At 40.8% G+C, this 19,129-nt stretch overlaps 1 protein-coding gene across 1 annotated transcript in view; it reads right to left on the bottom strand.

The window, feature by feature from the left end:
* The window catches only part of LAMA3 (laminin subunit alpha 3), a 117,575-nt gene that overhangs the window by 37,766 nt on the left and 60,680 nt on the right, over nucleotides 1-19,129 (bottom strand). Inside the window, 12 exon segments of the mRNA XM_035903015.1 lie at nucleotides 866-979; nucleotides 6,095-6,325; nucleotides 7,252-7,335; nucleotides 8,424-8,525; nucleotides 11,431-11,595; nucleotides 12,999-13,139; nucleotides 13,930-14,074; nucleotides 16,484-16,688; nucleotides 17,558-17,769; nucleotides 18,261-18,376; nucleotides 18,749-18,888; nucleotides 18,976-19,102. Coding sequence (XP_035758908.1) covers nucleotides 866-979; nucleotides 6,095-6,325; nucleotides 7,252-7,335; nucleotides 8,424-8,525; nucleotides 11,431-11,595; nucleotides 12,999-13,139; nucleotides 13,930-14,074; nucleotides 16,484-16,688; nucleotides 17,558-17,769; nucleotides 18,261-18,376; nucleotides 18,749-18,888; nucleotides 18,976-19,102 — 1,782 coding nt within the window.

Below are 19,129 nucleotides of genomic sequence, written 5' to 3'. Positions count from 1 at the left end.
GGAATGCACCGCAGGCAGAACGGATGCAGCATGAACAAGGAAGAAATAGCAGAGAAGACAGACCATGAAAGATGTTGGCAAGGTTCTTGGTTACACAGCAAGTGAAAAATTAGTGAAAAGTATTTAAGTGGGAATTTTCCAGAACAAACTGTTCAATGAAGCATCAGGGAAATAAGCTGGGGAAGCACAGTCGGCCAAATATCACACTTGCATTGCTACGAGGGCTGATCCACTCCCAGGAGGCTACTTCAGGTTTAATACAGTGTGCCAGGGAGCAAAATCTGCCCCACTATACCTTCTGTAACAGCTGAAATTTTCTAATTAATCTAATGTCTATCCCCTTTATCTCATCTTATTTACTGCAGTACCTTTCTAATCCATCTAGCTGTAAATTAAGACTAGTGCAGATTTACTGATGCTGATTAAACAAGCGATTCTGCGAAGACCGTGCTATGCACGAATGCGCTACTTGTCAGCATTGACAAACCCTAGTATGTGTGTGTAAAACCAAGGACTCCATACGCCAGGATAAGAGCCCATATTCATTATAAATAACTGCAAACATTACATATGTGCTAATTTGGTGACTTTTTGTACCATGAGCTAAAAAAAATATAGGAGAAAGAAGAAAACAAAAACAAGGACACAAATTATTCTCATCACCCACAGTTATATTAAGCATACATGTAAAGTGTATGCAACTTACGCTCATTAGCAGTACAAGATATAGAGAATGAGGTATGCAAGGATTGTTTTTAGTTGTTAGGAATTTAACAATGCACTGTATAGCGCATACTGCTGTAAGTTAAATTCTTTTTTCCTCCTTTTTTTAAAATTAATTTCTTGAATGTTGGTATTTACTTACAATACATTTTCCAGTACCATCTTGACACCTATTTGAATTTCCATTGCAGTTGCAGGGGACACAGCGTCCAGTAAATAGTCCTTTATTCTCACGATAAAATCCAAGGCCACATTCCTAGAGTGTAAGCAGAGAGGAAAAAAAAATAGTGAGTGTCGGTGGAAAGAAAGTTTTACAGGTTATGGCAAGGGTATTTTACAATTGTTTGCTGTTTCCAAGGAATTGTGGAGCTGTACAGTTCCTGGCAAGCTCTTCTAAGCCCATATTACTGCTTAAATGGTAAGTATTTTAACACGACGAATGGCAATGAAGAATGGAGCTGAAGAAGCTTCAGCCTAAGCACCTGAACCCTGTGCTCTACACTTTGTGACAGTGGGGATTTCATCAGTTTGACTCTAACCTCTGAGCAGAACGTATTTCCTGTGGCTATGTAAGAAGGTGTAGAATATGACTTTTAAACGACAGAAAAAGATTTGGATATAGATTCATACTACAGTCTTCTCAAAGAAGAATCCTCCTGGTGGCTATCACAACTCAAATGAAGCATGACTGGGAATTCAAATGATTCACCAAGAGCAAATCGTGCTTGACAAACCTGATTGCCTTCTACAACAAAGTAACCTGCTCAGTTGATGTGGGGGGAGAGGTGGATATTGTCCACCTGGATTTCTCCAAGGCTTTCCCACAGCATCCTCCTAGAGAAACTGATGCGTTATGGCCTAGACAAGTGGTCTGTATGATGGGTGGGGAACTGGCTGAGGGTGGTGGTAAATAGCTCCTTTTCAAACCAGCAACCTGTCACAAGTGGGGTCCCTCACAGATCAGTATTGGGCCCAATGGTGTTTAATATCTTCATAAGTGATCTGGATGATGGGATCAAGTGTAGCCTGATGAAGTTTCTTGATGACACCAAATTGAGTGGGGGAGCAGACACTCCGGAAGGGAGAGCCACCCTGCAGGAAGATCTGGATAGGCTGGAAGAGTGGGCTAACAAGAACCTTATGAAGTTCAACACAGACAAGTGTAACATCTTGCACCTGGGAGAACATAATCCAGGCGTGCAGCACAGGCTGGGATCCACCCAGCTGGAAAGCAGCTGTATGGAAAGGGACCTGGGAGTCCTGGTGGATAGGAGGCTCAATATGAGTGAGCAGTGTGCTGCTGTGGCCAAGAAGGCCAACAGGATGCTGGGGTGCATCAACAAGGGCATCACCAGCGGGGATAAAGGAGTCATTATCCCACTCTACTCAGCATTTTTCAGGCCACACATGGAATACTGTGTGCAGTTATGGTCCTCGCTATAAAAAAAAAAAAGATGTGGACAGGCTGGAGGGGCCCCAGAGAAGGGCCACAAGGACAATCAAAGTACTGGAAAGCCTGGCATATGAGGAAAGGCAGAGAGAACTGGGTTTGTTCAGCCTTGAGAAAAGAAGGCTTAGGTGAGACGTCATCACTATGTTCCAGTATTTATAGGGTGGCTACAAAGATGGAGACTCTGTTATTACAAGGAATCATATGCAAAAGATGCAGGGTAATGGGTACAAGTGAATCCCAGGGAGATCTGGATTGGACACAAGAGGAACATTTTTCACAATGAAAACAATCAGCCATTGGAATAGTCTCTCCAGGGAAGTGGTGGATTCCCCAACATTGGACACTTTTAAGATTTGGCTGGTCAGGGTGCTGGGCAATCTTGTCTAGACCATGCTTTTTCCAAGAAAGGTTGGACCAGATGATCCTTGAGGTCCCTTCCAACTTGCTATTCTATGAACATATGGAAATCTCACATACTAGCTAGTGGCTATATGAAATCTTGATATTAATTTAACTACGGTGTATTCCTTGAAAATACTTCTAATAAGATACCTCGTACATGAATTCATCATAACTTCCACAATAAGTCTACCTAGAGCTATACAAAGCCATGCTTAGACAGAGCAAGGTGATACAACAAATTACACAACAGTCTAATTTCTAAGTACAGGCTTGTCCTGGAGACCCAGGAAGCATGAGAAGAATGTTCAGCTATTGGGGGCACAGGAGCAGGAGCACAGCCTGTCGTGTGAAAGTTGGGTTTAAATAGGGAACTGAATCAGAGGAAGATTATGAATGAAGCAAGAGACATGAAGTTTGTTAGCCTACACCAGGAAGGTAGTAACTAATATGTTAAAACCAGGTTCTTGCTTGGCATGGGCAGGGAAAGCACAAGGGTAGGGAAAGTATAAGAAATTCTTCCTGGGCATGGAGCCTTCCCATATACAGACCAATTAAAAAATTCATGCCCACCTTCTCTGCTCACCCTCCTCCTGGCACACCAACCACACCAAAAATGACCTGACATAATGTATCCCGTCTATTCCCTAGCTCCTTTTCACCAATAACTAAGCTGGTGTGGTGCAAGAAAGATCAGAGGCTGTACGGAAGCAGGGAGAAAGCAGGGCTCCCCATGACGCAAACACCTCCCAGGTTCCTGCCTCCGGCAGCGTACTTCTGCACTGTACCTACACCTCACCTCTACCTCACCGCTAGGGGCTGGCCCCAATGCATTCAGAAAACAAGCAACAGTTGAACTTTAAAGCCATAAATCTTTTCTCGTATCAATTGCACCATCAAGACTGATAGGACTAATCTGAAGAGCAAAAGGTTTGTGGGACGGTGTGTCAAATCATGTTCCAGTGGTTTGAGGTGTAAGTATTTATGCAGGGACAGGATTAACCAGTGAATTTATCAGCCATGAAAAAAAATCACCTCTCCCAAAGCAGATCCCGAAAGGAATACTGACTTATTGCTGTTTAAACAACAGTTGCTAGTGGCATCTTTGCCTTCTTTACATGTGGGATAAATGAAAAAAAAAAAAGTATGCAGAATACTGATATCATCAACAGCTTTTAATACTGACTTCAGTGTGAGCAGGAACTGAATTTAGAATAGGCACTTGAAATTTTTCAGATACATTTTTAAAAGGGTGAATATGTTCTGTGAGCAACAGGGAGCCAACATACAATATACACAGCTTCTGAAGAAACCAGGGCTTGAAATACATTAAACAGCATGACTAAGTAAAATATAGGCTCTAATGCATACAAGTTTTATTTACTGAAAGTCTCTTTTTGGAGAGCAAAATGAATCCCTCATTTTAAAAATACACCCAAATGCATTTGGAAAAAAATCTATGCAGCTTTTTGTTTTTTCTATTTGTGCTGTCGTTAAAACAACAGATTTGGAGTACGTGGGCACTTTGTTTTTGAAGCAGCGTTCATGATACTGAGAAATTGATTCCATACGAAGATAAAATTCTAGGCACTTTCAAGTGCTTTGGAGTTCAGGCTGACTGTTTTCAAGTAAACAAGGATTTAAGAGAAACTTCTGGCATACGCTTTTGTTAGCAAAGTAGAGATACTGTAGAGATACAGTAAGATTAGCCTTCTTGTTACTTTCACATTAAGTAATTCAGAAGTTGTTACCAAGTTAGCCCGTTTAGAAACAAAGAGAAAGAAGGAAGCAGGCGAGGAAGGGAAAAATGAACAAATTACCTCTCTTGGGTAAAAATCCTTTTGAACTTGTTGCTGCTGACTCCTCTGCTGAAGGTGAGGATACAACAGCCGCTGCTGCATGCCTTGTGCTAAACAACACCCCAGGGCTACTAACGTGACAACCAGCCACCCAACATTCCTCGGCCTCTTCGCCTGGGCCATCATTCTACCGCAGCTCCGCTGCGAACATAGGCTGCTATCCTTTCGGTGCTCGCCCCGTTCTCTTATATTCTCCCTTCTTCTCCAGGTTCTGACTCAGATTAATGAGGCTCTGGGCTGTGATGGGCCCCACCTTTAAACTTTATAGGTGAGTCAAGTTGTACAGCACACATTACCGTTCCTGAGGTTAACAAGTAACCCCGCAGTTCCTGTAGCTCAATATATACCTAAGTTGGGGTGTGGCAGGCATCACCTCCTCCCCACCTAAGGCAGCCAGACAGAGCTAGGTGATTAGAGCAGTAAATCACTGCCTGAGTAATGCTGCATAAACATATGAGGCTTACGAACGACCCAGGTGAGTGTCTCAATCACTTCCTTCGGCTATGTATTTCCCCTAGGTTAGAGAAAAAACCCTAGCACCTCGGTTTATAAAGGCAGTAGTCTGAAAGCAACGGGATGGTAGTAGGAATTTCAGTCAAGCAACGGGATGGTAGTATGAATTTCAGTCAATGCTTATCAATTCGCGTGTGGCACAGAACATCAAATGTATGAAAAATAAAGTTTCTAGAAATCTTTCCAAAATGGTATTCGACAGATGATGAAGAGCTGCCCTGAGCAGTGGATGCACACATGAGACATAAGCCTACCGTAAATGTTGTTCTCTTCAGTCTCTCTGCAGCTGCTCTGGTCTAGGTACTGTTCTTTCGTTCTCATTTCAGAAACTTTTGCAAGGTTAGTACAGCAGCTGCTGCTCTATGGTAACCCTCAACCATTTTCTGAGAGAGTAATTCCTCATATTTTGTGCACTTTGTACACCGCTTATCTCTCTGGTACTTCATTCTGCTGCCTTGGGTGCTTACACATGGGGACAGTCAAGCTCTGAGCTAAACAAAGTGACAACCAAAAGAATTGCAGCTACAGGAGCAGGATCATGGACAGGACATACAACTGCGGCTAGGATTTCACCATTCTTCAGGTAACAGTATTATTTTACAATGTGTACATTATCTTTCATAAAAATATCTCCAAATATTTTTTGCAAGTGTGTTAACTTCAGTTTTCAAACATTTTCCTATAAAAATAGGAAAAGTGTTAGTCACTCTGTGAAAATAGGAAAGTATCCAGAATTATCTAGGTTCAGGTGTCCTGGACCCTGCTAAAATAAGGAACGCCAGGAATCTTCTCTACTGTGCAGGGTCTCACAGACTTTGGTCAAGTCAACTCTGACCCTCTCTCAAAGTAAATACCAACCGAGATTATTCAGCCCCTCATAGGGGCTTCCTATGAGCCTGAATTGATGAGTTCCTCTATATAGAGCCTTACACATGTAAAATGACATTCACAGCTCCACAAAAGCAATCACGAGTTGAATAGCCCTACAGTACTTCTTAGGCAGCAGAAGTATTTGAGCCAGTGAAAGTGCACACACTTACAAGAAGCACATTTAATTACTTTAGCCTGTTCCTCTAACTACACCAGCATGCATAGCTCTAGGCGAGACAGAAGATAATAGTACAGTATGGAGGCAAATGCTTCCTACCTGACATGAGTCACCAGCGTACTCCGGAGGGCAGGAGCACGTCTCCACACTGTATGCAACGCTGCCACTTCCTGTGCTGGTGGCTTCTTCCAGCCCAACCTCCCCAAGGGTTAATCGCTGAGTCTCCGTGAAGTAAAGGCCTCTGACGTGTAAGCCATCTAGTCTAGACAGGATTATCATCAGTTCTTCTCTGGATACGTGGTTATTGCTGCTGGCATGCCTGAAGTTTCCCTGCACATTAAGGGTACAAAATGAGCACAGCCTGGCTGCTTCTTTAAAAAAGAGTATCTGCAACAGATGCCAGAAAAAGGGATAAAACCCCCATGGAACAGACCCCTGTAGTGCCAATGGGTGTGGGATGAAATAGAGGTCAGGAAAATAAATATAGTGAATGTAAACACAGGATTGGTGGGAAAAGGAATTATGAGCACAAAAAGGGATGTGCCCTTTACTTTGCAAGATACATATGGCTTTAAGGTATCAAAAAGTGAAGAAGCATATAGATTCTTCTTCACTCATCCAAATTTCTTTGAGGTATCACACACCAATTCACAAAAGGTTGGAGGAAAATGCTTTTATTTTTAAGAGTAAGCCAAGTCCTACAAATCTAATCTTTGAGGGCTGCCCTCACATGCTTTCTTGCTACTAATAGACACAGCATTGCTGAAAATGGAATCTGGCATGAAGAAACATTATCTTTTTTGCCTATACATGAAAAATAACCTGATATGACCTTCTGAGCACAGACTTAAGGTAGGAAAAATCCCTGCTAACTTCACCTGCCTAAATGTTGGACACCCATTTACCTAGACACCAAGGAACACAGGTAACAGTTCATTCCATCCCTATCAGGTACATGTCTGGGGCTGCGATGAATCTTCTCCCATTGATGACTGATCCAGTATTACTCCACTGGCCCTGGGGGCAGTGCTAAGGGCTAGATTGGACAAGATGCCTAACTTTGAGGTGCTAAAATTAAGTGGCGTGAACCAGAACCTAGGCTCAATGTGGTGGTAAAGAGAGGAAAAAATGTTTATATTTAAGGTCTACAGTATTTAAGTTGATACTCATTAACATTATCAAGTATTTGGCATTTCTGCACATTTTTATGTGCCACTGAGAAGAAAAGGGAAGGCTGTTCCATTTTAATATCTTACCTCAACCAGCTGCACACGGCCATAATATTGACGGTCAGGCAGTGGGTTGTTGGGATCCATATAAACAACTTTCATTTGCTGGCCCTGTGTGAGAATAAGGATATAGCATTGCTGTCCCACTACTTTTTATGATAAAGCGTTCAGAGGCAATAAGATCTGGTGAATCACATTAATCCTGTTCTTTGGGGGATAAAATCTAAGTAATGCTAGGAAAACTATGTCATTTTGTCAGTGAAGTGGTATAGCAAGCACTGTGTTCTACTGTCAGCAGGGTTTTCAATGCTTTTGCATATTAATAACCTTGCTTTCACATAAAACACCAAGAGAATTAAATTACTGCTTACCAATTTTCACAGGACCTGGTTATTAGTTTTGAGTAAAAACTTTTTTGCATTTTCAAACACTCTCCTTTGCCGCCACACCTTCTTGTTAGAAAAGGAGCTGCCTCCTGACATCACCTTTAGAGCTTGCCTTGGAAATTTGTGGCTGGCATGAGGAGGGGAATCAGACTAATATTGGGCTGAGGAACACTCTTTGACGTGACATCCTGGTGTCACATTTTGGATACTACTGTAGTACTTTATGAGACATGTTTCCCAATAAGAATCCTAATATATTGAATTAGTATTTCTGATGGTTTGAAGAAACAAAACCATCCCCTTGGGTATTTTGACAAACAGCAGAAGATTTCAATTTTGGTCCTAAAGTGGTTAAATTGAAAAACTGTTAACCTAAAATGCATTTTTACTCCAGTCCCTTGAAGCCTTGTAATTATGCTTAATTTTATGCTGAAGAAAATTCTTTCAGAAAGTGAGATTAATTACACATGGAATCCAGGGCATATTTTGCAGAGTCGAAGCTATACTTGTTCACCAGTGTACAAGGCATTAATTAATTTTTTTCCACAGGTGCATTTTACAGAGAAAGTTCTGTTTTGTCTTTTTATTTGCTCTCAAGTCAGTTATGCTTAATAACATGTTACTTTGGCAATGGAGATAGGCGTGTCGGTGGCTTTGAGCAAAATGCAGTAAAATAACTTTTATAGATATTCAGCAAGTTGCTATAAAAGTTAAGCACACTATAGGAGCAAAATTTGCCATAGTTGTCAGGTAACAGAAAAAAAATCATGGTATAGCTATTGATTGAAAGAAAAAAAAACCCCAAAAACTTACTGTTAGTTGTATATCAGGTCTCTTATCCAGAAGAACCATGCCCTCACTAGGTAAGCCAAAAGATTTCACTTGGTAACTTAGGAAGCCACCATATGACGAAAGCTATAATAAAATGCACAAGACCAGAGATACTTTACTGCACTCTTGCTTGATATTAATATAACTTTGCATTCAAGTTTAGCCCATTTTTCCAGCACTGTAAATAATATATTTTCTCTTTGTTCTTTAGTCAAAATATAAAAATACGTGCTGTTTGGAAGAAATTACTTTTAATTTTGTTTACTTTATGTATTTGACATCACTTGAGCAGTACCTCTGGAAGGTTACTCGCACTGGGGTTTTTTTTCATACCTGGGATCACACCATCTGTGGTCATGGAGAAGTCACACATGTTCTCATGAACCTTGTTCTTCCCCAGACTCTACAGAACAGATTTAGCTCATCAAGAGCAGATGTCAGACTGACAATAAAAGTGGTATTGAACCCCATGAACAGCCATGGGTAAAAAGGAAAAGTCAGACGTAAGTGTGTTTAAAGGTGGCTTTCATAGGCCAGCGTTTTCTAGCCTTACTACAAGCATGAACCTAATTAGGAAATCTTTGCTCCACCTTCTGGAGGACAGGACATCTACTGACATCAGCCGATATCAGCTCTGCTGTAAACAGACCATCGCTGTAGGTTGAGCTGAAAGGACACTTCTTTTGGCTCAACTATAGGTGACCACAGGCAGCCTCCAACCCAACGAAATATATACAGTGCTGCCCAGAACAAAGACTTAGGCAAGGATGTTTGAATCGTTTGACCAACAGCTTCCCTGAGAGGAAAAGAAGCTCCAGGCACAGCCTAGATGGTGTTCCAAGAGCAGCCTAGAAGGAAGGTTTGTAGGTATTAGGTGAAATCAGGGGTTCTGCCACAGATATGCTACTTTGCTTTGCACCCCTTGCTATTTGCCCTTCTGGCTTATGCTTGGTTTTGACATGGGAGGAAGAACGGCTTTGTTAGGTTTTGGTGTTCTGCAGCTAAGCACCAGCCTTCGCTCTACCCCTTCCCATATACTTTGATGAACTACAAACAAAACACAGACATCTCGGTACTAAATTTGTTCCCTGGATCACAGGGCCATAATTAATGCTATTATCTTTAGCCAACTGCATTTTCCAAAGTATCATTTGGAACATTGGCGATATTTTGCCAACACAATCAAAACAAGCCTGTAAAAATATTTTTTTTTTTTCAAAAATACAAGAAAATTAAATTAGAGCTAATTTCCTGCTTAACACATATTTTAGGACTACCATATGACAGGCTGTTATGTTACTGCTTTTTTAATGAATTTTTTTTTAAATGGAAAAATATTGGTGTTATAAACTACCCTCTTTATTCTGTATGTACAGTATTTATTTTCTAACATTAAGACCGGACTATTAAATAGAATGTTCAAATACACAAGGACAGAAAATGGGGATGATGTGATCTGAATTTCTCAATGACTGTTCGTTTCTGCACTGCTATAGATTTTATATTTGATTCCCTTTTAACATCGTAAACAAAAGAGAGAGAGAGGAAAGCTAATATACTCTGCTAAATATTAATGTTCCAGTGGAACTAGTTAAAAGGTTTAAGATGATGGAAAATGGTATTTATATCCCCATCATACTGAAGAATGTCTGGAGTGATCTCGTTCATATTTTCCAAAAGAGGTGCTACCAATGGAAGTAGACCAAAAGCTGACATTTTCAGAATGCAATACTATGAATGACTGGTAAATTTATAAGCTTGTAAAACTAGCATTGAGATAGCATTGGAGGGGTGGGGACTTTCACTACTACAGTACAACCAGTGTTAAAATATACACTTACACACAGTGTACAGTAAAAGCAGGAACACAAATAGAACTATTTTATTTACAGCGTTGTCACTGTAAATAAAAGCAAGTTGTGGCACGCCTGATTAGATCCTGTGACATGCAACATAAAACTCATAGCACTGCTCTCAATAGCTGTGCTTAAGGAGGGTTATTGCCTGCTTTATATTTTGCTATGGGAACAACAAAAGTCCTTTTGGTTTAACACTGCAGTAGATAAGGTGTGCTTTATCAATAAATTTCTTTGCAAAATAATTTGTAGACATTGAAACGAGAACCTCTACAACATTAACAAAAAGCACCCGAACCAAATGTGCTGTTCAACTGCAAGATATTTACCTCTGAGCACAGGAGAGCCGGGTGAAAAATACTGCTCTAGCCCTTAAAAGGGGGACTATGAGGAACTTCAGAAATTGTACCATCTTTAATGCTCTTCTGTCTATCCCATTTGTTTTCACTTGCGTGACAGCAGGACTGCAGCTGAAAAGCCTGCGTGCCCTACAACTGGCCAGCAACCACCGATACTGTCAGAGCTGCAAACGGGGAGAACCTGGGGCTCTGGGCTTGCAAGCGAAGTGCCCCGATCAGTGTAATCCCCAGGCTGAAATGCTGGTAGGTGTTAACCCTGAGCAAGGGACTGCCCCCATGCATGAGTAGAAAGAGCAGCCAGCAGTTCAAAGAATACAAAGGTCAGAAAACCAGGTGTTGCTCTTGCCAAGAAACACATCGGAAGCAAAAGGTTCATTCTTTTTTGTGTGCCACTGAAGATGTAATCACCCTTTATTCTTTTGGAAATCTGCCCAGGGGATGCTCTAGGGAGTCTAAAGGATATTTGGGCACATTGGCCAGCTCTGCGTGTTCTAGGTTTCAGAAAAGTGGCTGAAGGTACCAGCTCCCTGAACCATAACCATGCTGTTCACATAAAAGACCTCCCTGGCATGCAGCAAGATGATTAATTCTGTATTATTAGTTATAATTTTAACATTGTACTCAAAAGTCCAATGCTGTGGTTCCTAGCATGTCAGGGAAGATGAGAGTCTCCTGAGGGAAGAGACAGGAATGTATTTAAGAAAAACAAGGAGACTGTTTATCAATGATGCTGGCAAAAAATGAATACATGCTATTAAAACAGATGTCATTTACCTTCTCTCCCAGGTAAGATGGAGGTGCTTTCCAGTACAAACTATGCACTGAAGCAGGCAACTCTTGAACATCAGCCACTACGCTGTTACTGACTGGATTGAAAGTGACTGGAATGTCGATATTTTCATCCACTGCCTCCAAGCGCCAGTTCCTCATGTCCACGAACTAATGACAACACATAAAGGAAATAAAAGCTTGTTTTGTCCTTTATTAAACTTCACCAGCACCAGGCAATGAAGAGAAATTGTTTAGTGTCTGTAATTCCCCAAGCATGAAATTCAACCCCTTCAGAGCCAGCCTAAAATCTTTGCCCAATGGAGGTTGCAAGGATCTCAAAAGAGAGCGTAACTAGGACAGATGTGCCAAAACTACTTGGGATGCAGGCATTTGGGTTGTCAACTGCAAACTAAACTCCAACTTCAGTCACATGAAGGCATAACCCTCTGGAGGTGACCAGGAGTTGTGTACACAAACCCAAGGACATAATAACTGGGAGGTGATTTTTTTTAAGTCCATTCCAAAATCAAACCAAGGACACTAACCTACAAGACAGAGTGCAGACCTGTTGTGGTATGTTAACTGGGAGGGAGGGGACATGGCAGGATATTTTGAGGAAGCAGGCAATGCAGCCTAATATTCTGGTTCTTTAATAATGCACATTTTATGTTCATAGCTCTTATTTCATGAAAGACCATACACCCTGTTATTTATCATTATGCTAGGGGAAAGAAAGCATCACACATATGTATGAGAACAGTTCTGTGGTGGGCTGACCTTTGGTGGCCAGAGCAATAAACCAGAAAGATAGACATGCCTTCAAAAACAGACTTCGGTGAGGACAAGTAATTGCTAGAGGAAATCTTCCTAAAGCAAATGGAAGTTTGCTACTGACTTCACTGAGGCCAGGTTTTCATCCTTTGCGGGCAAACAATAAAGTGTCACTATCTGGATTGTATCAAGTCTATGCCTAAGCCTAAACTAAAGTCTTCATCCATCATTCTAGGGCTCTGCTTCTCTCTTTTCTTTCTCTTCCATTGTTTCAGGCAGTTGTTCCTTCTTTTTCAGTCTTAAGCCATCTTACCATTCAATTATGCTACTAAAAATCTATCATCTTTTCTCAACCTTGATGTCATAGCTTTTTTTATAGGTAGGAAAAAAAGACAATTTTTACAATCTTTGTGGAATGTGTCACAGATTTCTGAGGTTTCAAAATGCACCTATGATATAGACATGTAAAATAACACATGTTTATCAAAGCATCTTGAAGGAGACCATTGACTTCACTGATGAATTAGTGTCTGAAGATGAAGCAATAGAAGGTTAGCTCAGCTTCAGTTCAACTGGCGATTTGTAAACAAATACGTGAAAACAGCCATTTCTGCTGAAAGGCACTTTTAGACCACCTGAGTCTTAACAAGACTGCACTAAATCTGCAGGATTGCTTGCAGAATGTTTCTCATCCTCAGAAACTATTAAAATGTATTTTCAATTTTAGAAGAAATCTGGCATTTCCTTAACGGAATAAATGCAGGTTCACAAGAGCAAAGAAAAAAACCTATTGAATACACCTTGGTTCTACGACGATTTGTGCTGCGACAGTTGCTGGTTGCCCCAAAACAAAAGCAAGAAGTGCATCCCTTGGGATTAGAAGGGTCCAGATAAAAGGATCCTGGTCGGCAAATGTCACATTCTGCACCTTCAACGTTCTCCTGTTAAGGCACAGTTGAAAGAAATCTCAGAGTTTTCCTTTCGGTTTTGGTGAGGCCTCAAAAACCTCCTGCTCATAAAACAAAACTTCTGAAAGAATATTTATTTAAATGTATGGAAACACGAATCAAAATATGTGATTGCCTGGATACACCATATTCCTAATGCAAATAAAACTGACTTCTTGGAGACTATCTTAGTTATGGAGCTGTCTTTCCGGTTCATAAAGCGAACCACTGAGTAATAAATATTACTCAGAGACAGCTGGTAACTTCCCTGCCAAAACCCTCCTGCTGGCTTTTCCAAACCTACAATGTAAAAGGTCACTTGTGAAAGTTCACATTTATCACATTTAATTATGCAGATCAGAACAAAAGAAGATTTCCTGGACATAATGATGTGGTGAAATGTCAACCGACATAATATGGCTAAAAAAAGCATGGGACCTGGTTAGCATCCAAAAGTGGAGATGCAGATGCACAGAGCGGATCTGTGCAGGGTACAGACTGCTTCGGTGAATCAATGGACATCTACTCTGTAGCACTCTAACACCCTGCAAAGCCTAAGACCGCCTGTAAAACCGACAGCTACTGAACTGGTTAAAAAGTGGCATTTAATTGCTAGCATGATAATCTGTGCACATACTGCAAGGTGTGATGGTTTTGTGCAGCTGCATTTAATTCTTAACTGAAACTTAATGGTAAACTCACTTCATTCACCCCATTAAATACAAAATAGTCACTGATGTGCCAACAATGGTTACGAATGTAGAAGTAATTTGATTTATCCAACCTTACAGAGGCAAATTCCCGTCTGGGGATCGCAAACATCTGGTTCTGTTCCATCTCTATTACAGTTACACGGCACACAGTTTGGGAATCTGTAAGTACCAGGAGCGCACTGATCGCACCGCCGTCCTGTTATTCCCGGTTTGCATCTTTAACAACAAACACACACAGAGGAGGGAGTCAGTACGGGAGGGAGGACCAGAGCGAGGAAGGGGAGATTAAAACGAAAGGCAAGTGGAGCTTCGAACTGATCGCATGGCTATGACACAACTTCATGGCTTCCACGGAGAAACAGCAGCAGGTTAGAACTGGTCTCAGATTTGAATGGTGAGATGGTTTATATGGTCATGGAACTGGTTAGGAAAGGATTTGATTTTACAGGGTATAAATGCTCACAATGGAATGAGACTTGTGCAGCCCTTCAGTGCTTGCAGTGCAGAACTACTCTCTCTATATACTGAGGTGTGAAACATGAACGTTGTATACAGGTAAGCGGAGCTGGAAGAAGATTTATAGCTGGAGGATGTGACTGGGCATTTCTCCAGGACTCACCTGCTAACAAAAAGGTGGAGAATCCCAATCACATGAATAATTATGGGGACTTCAACCTGCCACAAGGCTTGGGTTTGTTTACAACTGTTCACAAAGGATAAAATCCACCTCGCTCACAGTGAACGCCGAATGCCTTGGATTTACTTAGGTGAAGTACAGAAGATGCAAAAAACAACACCAAACTATGAATAAGGCTTGAGATACGAGGGAGCATCTTTCAGTGGCAGCAGCTACTTCATCCTACCTTTACAACAAACTCGCACAGACTGATAAAAGCAGTGAAAACATAGGTCTGATGATCCCTCTTGCTTCTGCCTACGCTGGCAATGTCTATACCAGCCCAAAGGAGGTTTCAAGACAGTAAAGATCCATTGATAAAGAATGTCTGCCTCCACCACCATCCACGTCCTTACATTTTAGTTGTGATAATTTTTAAAAGTCTCAGCAAGGTGGTGGAGTCTCCTCTGGCTCTCAGCACCAGATTTTTTACATGCACTACCACTACAAATTTAATGGGAATAAACAGTTAAATTATGTGGACAGGGTAGACTGTACTTCATGTAATATACAAAGGCAATTACCCAATTCACCAAACAACGGGCGAGGTTTCTCAGAGTCTCTCTGAGTGCATTACACGCCTGCCCCCCCCCGCCCCAGATAACAGGAGCTGGATGGGGACTTTGAACTTCACGTAATCCACAGAAGGGAAGGTATTAATCAGAATGTAGTAGTTAGCTATATACTTGAGTAAGAAGTCCAAAAGTGTTTGCAAAATGTCCAGTTTTGCTTCAGAATTTTTTACCGATAAGCTGTCATTTCTTTGATATTACCAATTAGGCTGCACGTGAAAAATACCACCATTATAATCAGGCAATACAGCTTTTCACTGAAATGGAAAAGTCTGACTATTTCTGCAAAAATTATCCTCATTTTTACTCGAGTAGAAACATCCTAAGCCCCTTCTTTGAAGTATTAGGTTTCAGTTGACTCAAGTATTTATTTTCTTTATTTTTTCATAGTATTTATTTTTATTTTATTTTGTATTTTATGGGGAAAATGAAAGCAGACATTAATGAGATTGAGAGTGCATCAGGAGATACAGACTAAGCTACACTTCCACATATGAAAATTCTTGTTTTGCCCTTGGGAGAAGACAATCCTTCACTTTGTATGAGAAGGACAGACTTAGGAAAATAATTTACATTCAGGAAATAATATGAGTATTCTCTGAAAATTAGTACTCTCCGTCATATTTACAGGATTAATGGCAGAGTAGGAAAGATCATATTTCTCTTTGCTAGGACCCTGCAAAAACATTGCCAAATCCTCGCCTTACACAACCTACTGGCTATCAAGTATTTGCACTTGCTATTTAAGGACTCGATTTCCCCAAGGAGATAATAAATGTTCAACTGTACTAACAGACATAGCATCTGAATTTAAGGTAATTCCCTATGATTGTGGCTGTATGCTATATATATTTTAGAGAATAAAAGTAAGAGTATGCTGAGTTATAGAAAAATAAGTGTATGTCATACAGAAAGCATAATTTTCAGGGCAATTATCAGCCATGGCTCCAACTGAACAGTATTTTCCAAACAGACAGTACCTATCATCAAAGTTTCTCAAAACTCATTGCAAACATTCAAGCTTTACAGTACTTAAAACCACAACTGGACTGAAACCCAGACATCAGGAACTCTGATCTGAGGTCCTCTGAGACGGACAGAGATTCAGGGACTTACCATGAGTGACACGGCATGTCACTGGCAAGCAGAACGCAAGCCCAGGAATCCTAAATCCCACCATTAGTTACCTGCACAAACCATGTTTCCACTAAAACATTGCGGGTTTCCCTGAAACAGCTGAGTCCTCACTATCACCAAGCACTGCTTAAATGCCTATTCATCATCATCAAGGTCTTCCACATCCCCTCCAAATACCTGAAAAGAAGGGTGAAGCAAATCACTCACGCATTGGTTTTAATGCACATAACCCAAACTTACTTGCATTGCCCATTGGTTTTTTCACATTCTGGGCTTGCCACATTAACGACTCCTTTTCCTGAACAGTTGCAGCTCTCGCAGCCAGCAAGAGGGTGATAACTGAAGTAATGTTTCTTGCACACTTCACACGTTGGTTTCACAGTTCGCGGAGGGCAAATGCATTTACCAGTCACGCCATCACAAAGACGCCGCCCACAGTTGCATACTGGGTCAAAGAAAATGTTCTACAAATTAATCACATCTCAACTTACAATGATCAACTCCTATCGAACTGGCATATCAAACACACACAACCTGTATGTATGAAGAACATGATTCTTTTCACTAGTTTTAAGCTCAGCTGGCTTGTTTGACTTCAGCTATCACAGTGATGTGAGACTGAGACAAACCAGGGTCATAGACACCGGCTATGCGACCGAAATGGTAGTTTCAAAGAATAGCTTGAGACCTTGGCTCTTTTCCACAGAATGATTGCTTAACTTCACCCCAGGCATTATTATCACTTCCCAAAACTGCCAAGCATTAAACAATGAATAGTTCTGGTGTTAAAGGCACCACTTTTACAAAGTAACGTTAATAAACATAGGGTATAATATCTGGGAAAGAAGCTGAAGACTGTTGGTGTAATCTATAAATCCGTGGATGTTAAGAAAAACATCAGAAAAAGAGGAATTAAGAATGCTGACTCTGACTGTATATGGAAAATCTTGAAGGTATAAACTGGGACACAACAGTAATAACTTAGAAAGGATTTAGCAGTCAGTGCAGAACTATCCATTTGACTGAAAGAATGGCAATATGGATTTTAACCAGTAAGCCTGCAAGCCTACTGCGCCTGATGAGACAATACATGCGAAGGCACGCTTCACTGTGGACTAGGTGTCCTTAAAGGCAATGGGGCTACTTCTGTGTTAAAATGAAAGCTATGCTACGCTGAATCTAAGATGGCTCAACTGGCCTCTCATAGGATCAAGCCCTATAAAGAAACATGAGGCTGGGGCACCTATGCAGTAAAATCAGAGAATTAAATAAAAGGTCGGGTCAGGTGCTGAGTGCGTCCGCATGTGTACTTACGCTTGCAGAAAGGAAATCCATAGTAGCCAGTTTGGCATTGGCTGCACTGACGACCGATGACGTGAGGTCTGCAAATACACTGTCCTCCCAGGGGGCTGCAAGTAGGGCTCGTGGCACCTGCGCTATGGCAATTGCATGGCAGGGCTCCGTTGTTGTAGAAAGCCACCAGTGACCTTACAGAGTCCTTACAGAAAGCAGATGACCCTTCTGGGCTATTTAAATTGAAATATAAATCATGTAAGTACTGGCACTTGGGAATATGTTCCTGCCTTTGTTCTTTGACAGAAGGATGACATCAGCACACATGCAAGGATACACTTTAATTAAATTAGTGGCAAGTGGCTTTGAACATGCAGGTAAGAGATTTTTTTTTCAAAGAAAGTGCGTATATTAGTCATATCAGTTCAGACATGCCAAGCAAAATACCAAATACCAAAGATGGAAATACCAAAGACAGAAAGATGACATAGATTTTCCTCTTTCGTATGGTGAGCAATAAAGCTCTACCTTTACATTTCATTCACAATAGAAAGTCATGGAAAAATGACTCATGGAAATTTAATGGGCCAGCATAAGCCATGAAAAGCATTTTAATGCAGCACAATGATGGGGCTTTTATACATATGTCTTTACTAGAGAGGGAAAATAATATTAATTCCCAGCTTGTTGTCAAATGTTCAGTTTTTTAGGAAGCGATGCTTACTCAATATAAAAACTGTTTCCTCCACATTGGCTGATAAAATCAAATGACTTGTCCACTGTCTTTTTGTCAAGAATTTTGTAACTGTAGGTGTCTGCTGGAACAACTAAGACTTTTTCCTTAAAACAACAGAAGAGCTAAATTGTACATTTCAGAGAAAAGCAAAAGACACAAGCTAAGGCATTTATACATTTAAATGCTGCTTCATTATGCATTCTGGATTTTCTCAAAACCCATAAAATTTTAACTCAAAAAAATTAGGCAAATATACTTATCTTCCCCCCCCCAGAGCTGTGATGCTACAATAAGAACAGTGTATGGTTTTAGTTTATTTTAAAAATTTAAAATAAAACAGGAGCAGTGCACAAGATCTTAAAAATTTGAAGCACAACATTAAAAAATTCTTTTTGGCTTTCATCCTTGCATCTATCTCTAAATGAATGGTGAAACTAAGAATAACATTTCCGAGTGCATTCATGTAATAAACATACCAGAACCAGCATTCTTCCATCAGGTATCATCACTGTAACAGAGACCTCAGGTTCAGAAATGTCGAGCTCAATTTGGTTTTCTGCAATCACCTGATCCCGACAGCCAGACGTATGAGGGCAGAATGAGGCTCTGAAGGAACCTAGAAGAAAAAGCGTGATGCCAAAAAATGCTCCATGTGCCAAAATGCTGAGAAAGGAATGGGGTTAGATCAAATTCAGATGCTTACCTGACCACACATGTCCCGCATCCACGCGCACTTGCACAGGGAACACTGGGTGTGCTGGCTGATAAAAATGTACCACAAATACATATCTGCCCAAGCGGGGCACTCTGCCACTCAAGGTAACCTTGTTCTGCAGAAATAAAAACAACTCTGGTAG

The sequence above is a fragment of the Egretta garzetta genome, unplaced genomic scaffold (genome assembly GCF_000687185.1).
Source record: "Egretta garzetta isolate BGI_Z169 unplaced genomic scaffold, ASM68718v1 scaffold229, whole genome shotgun sequence".
In the NCBI taxonomy this organism is placed as follows: Eukaryota; Metazoa; Chordata; class Aves; order Pelecaniformes; family Ardeidae; genus Egretta; species Egretta garzetta.
This window is presented reverse-complemented; position numbering and strand designations above follow the sequence as displayed.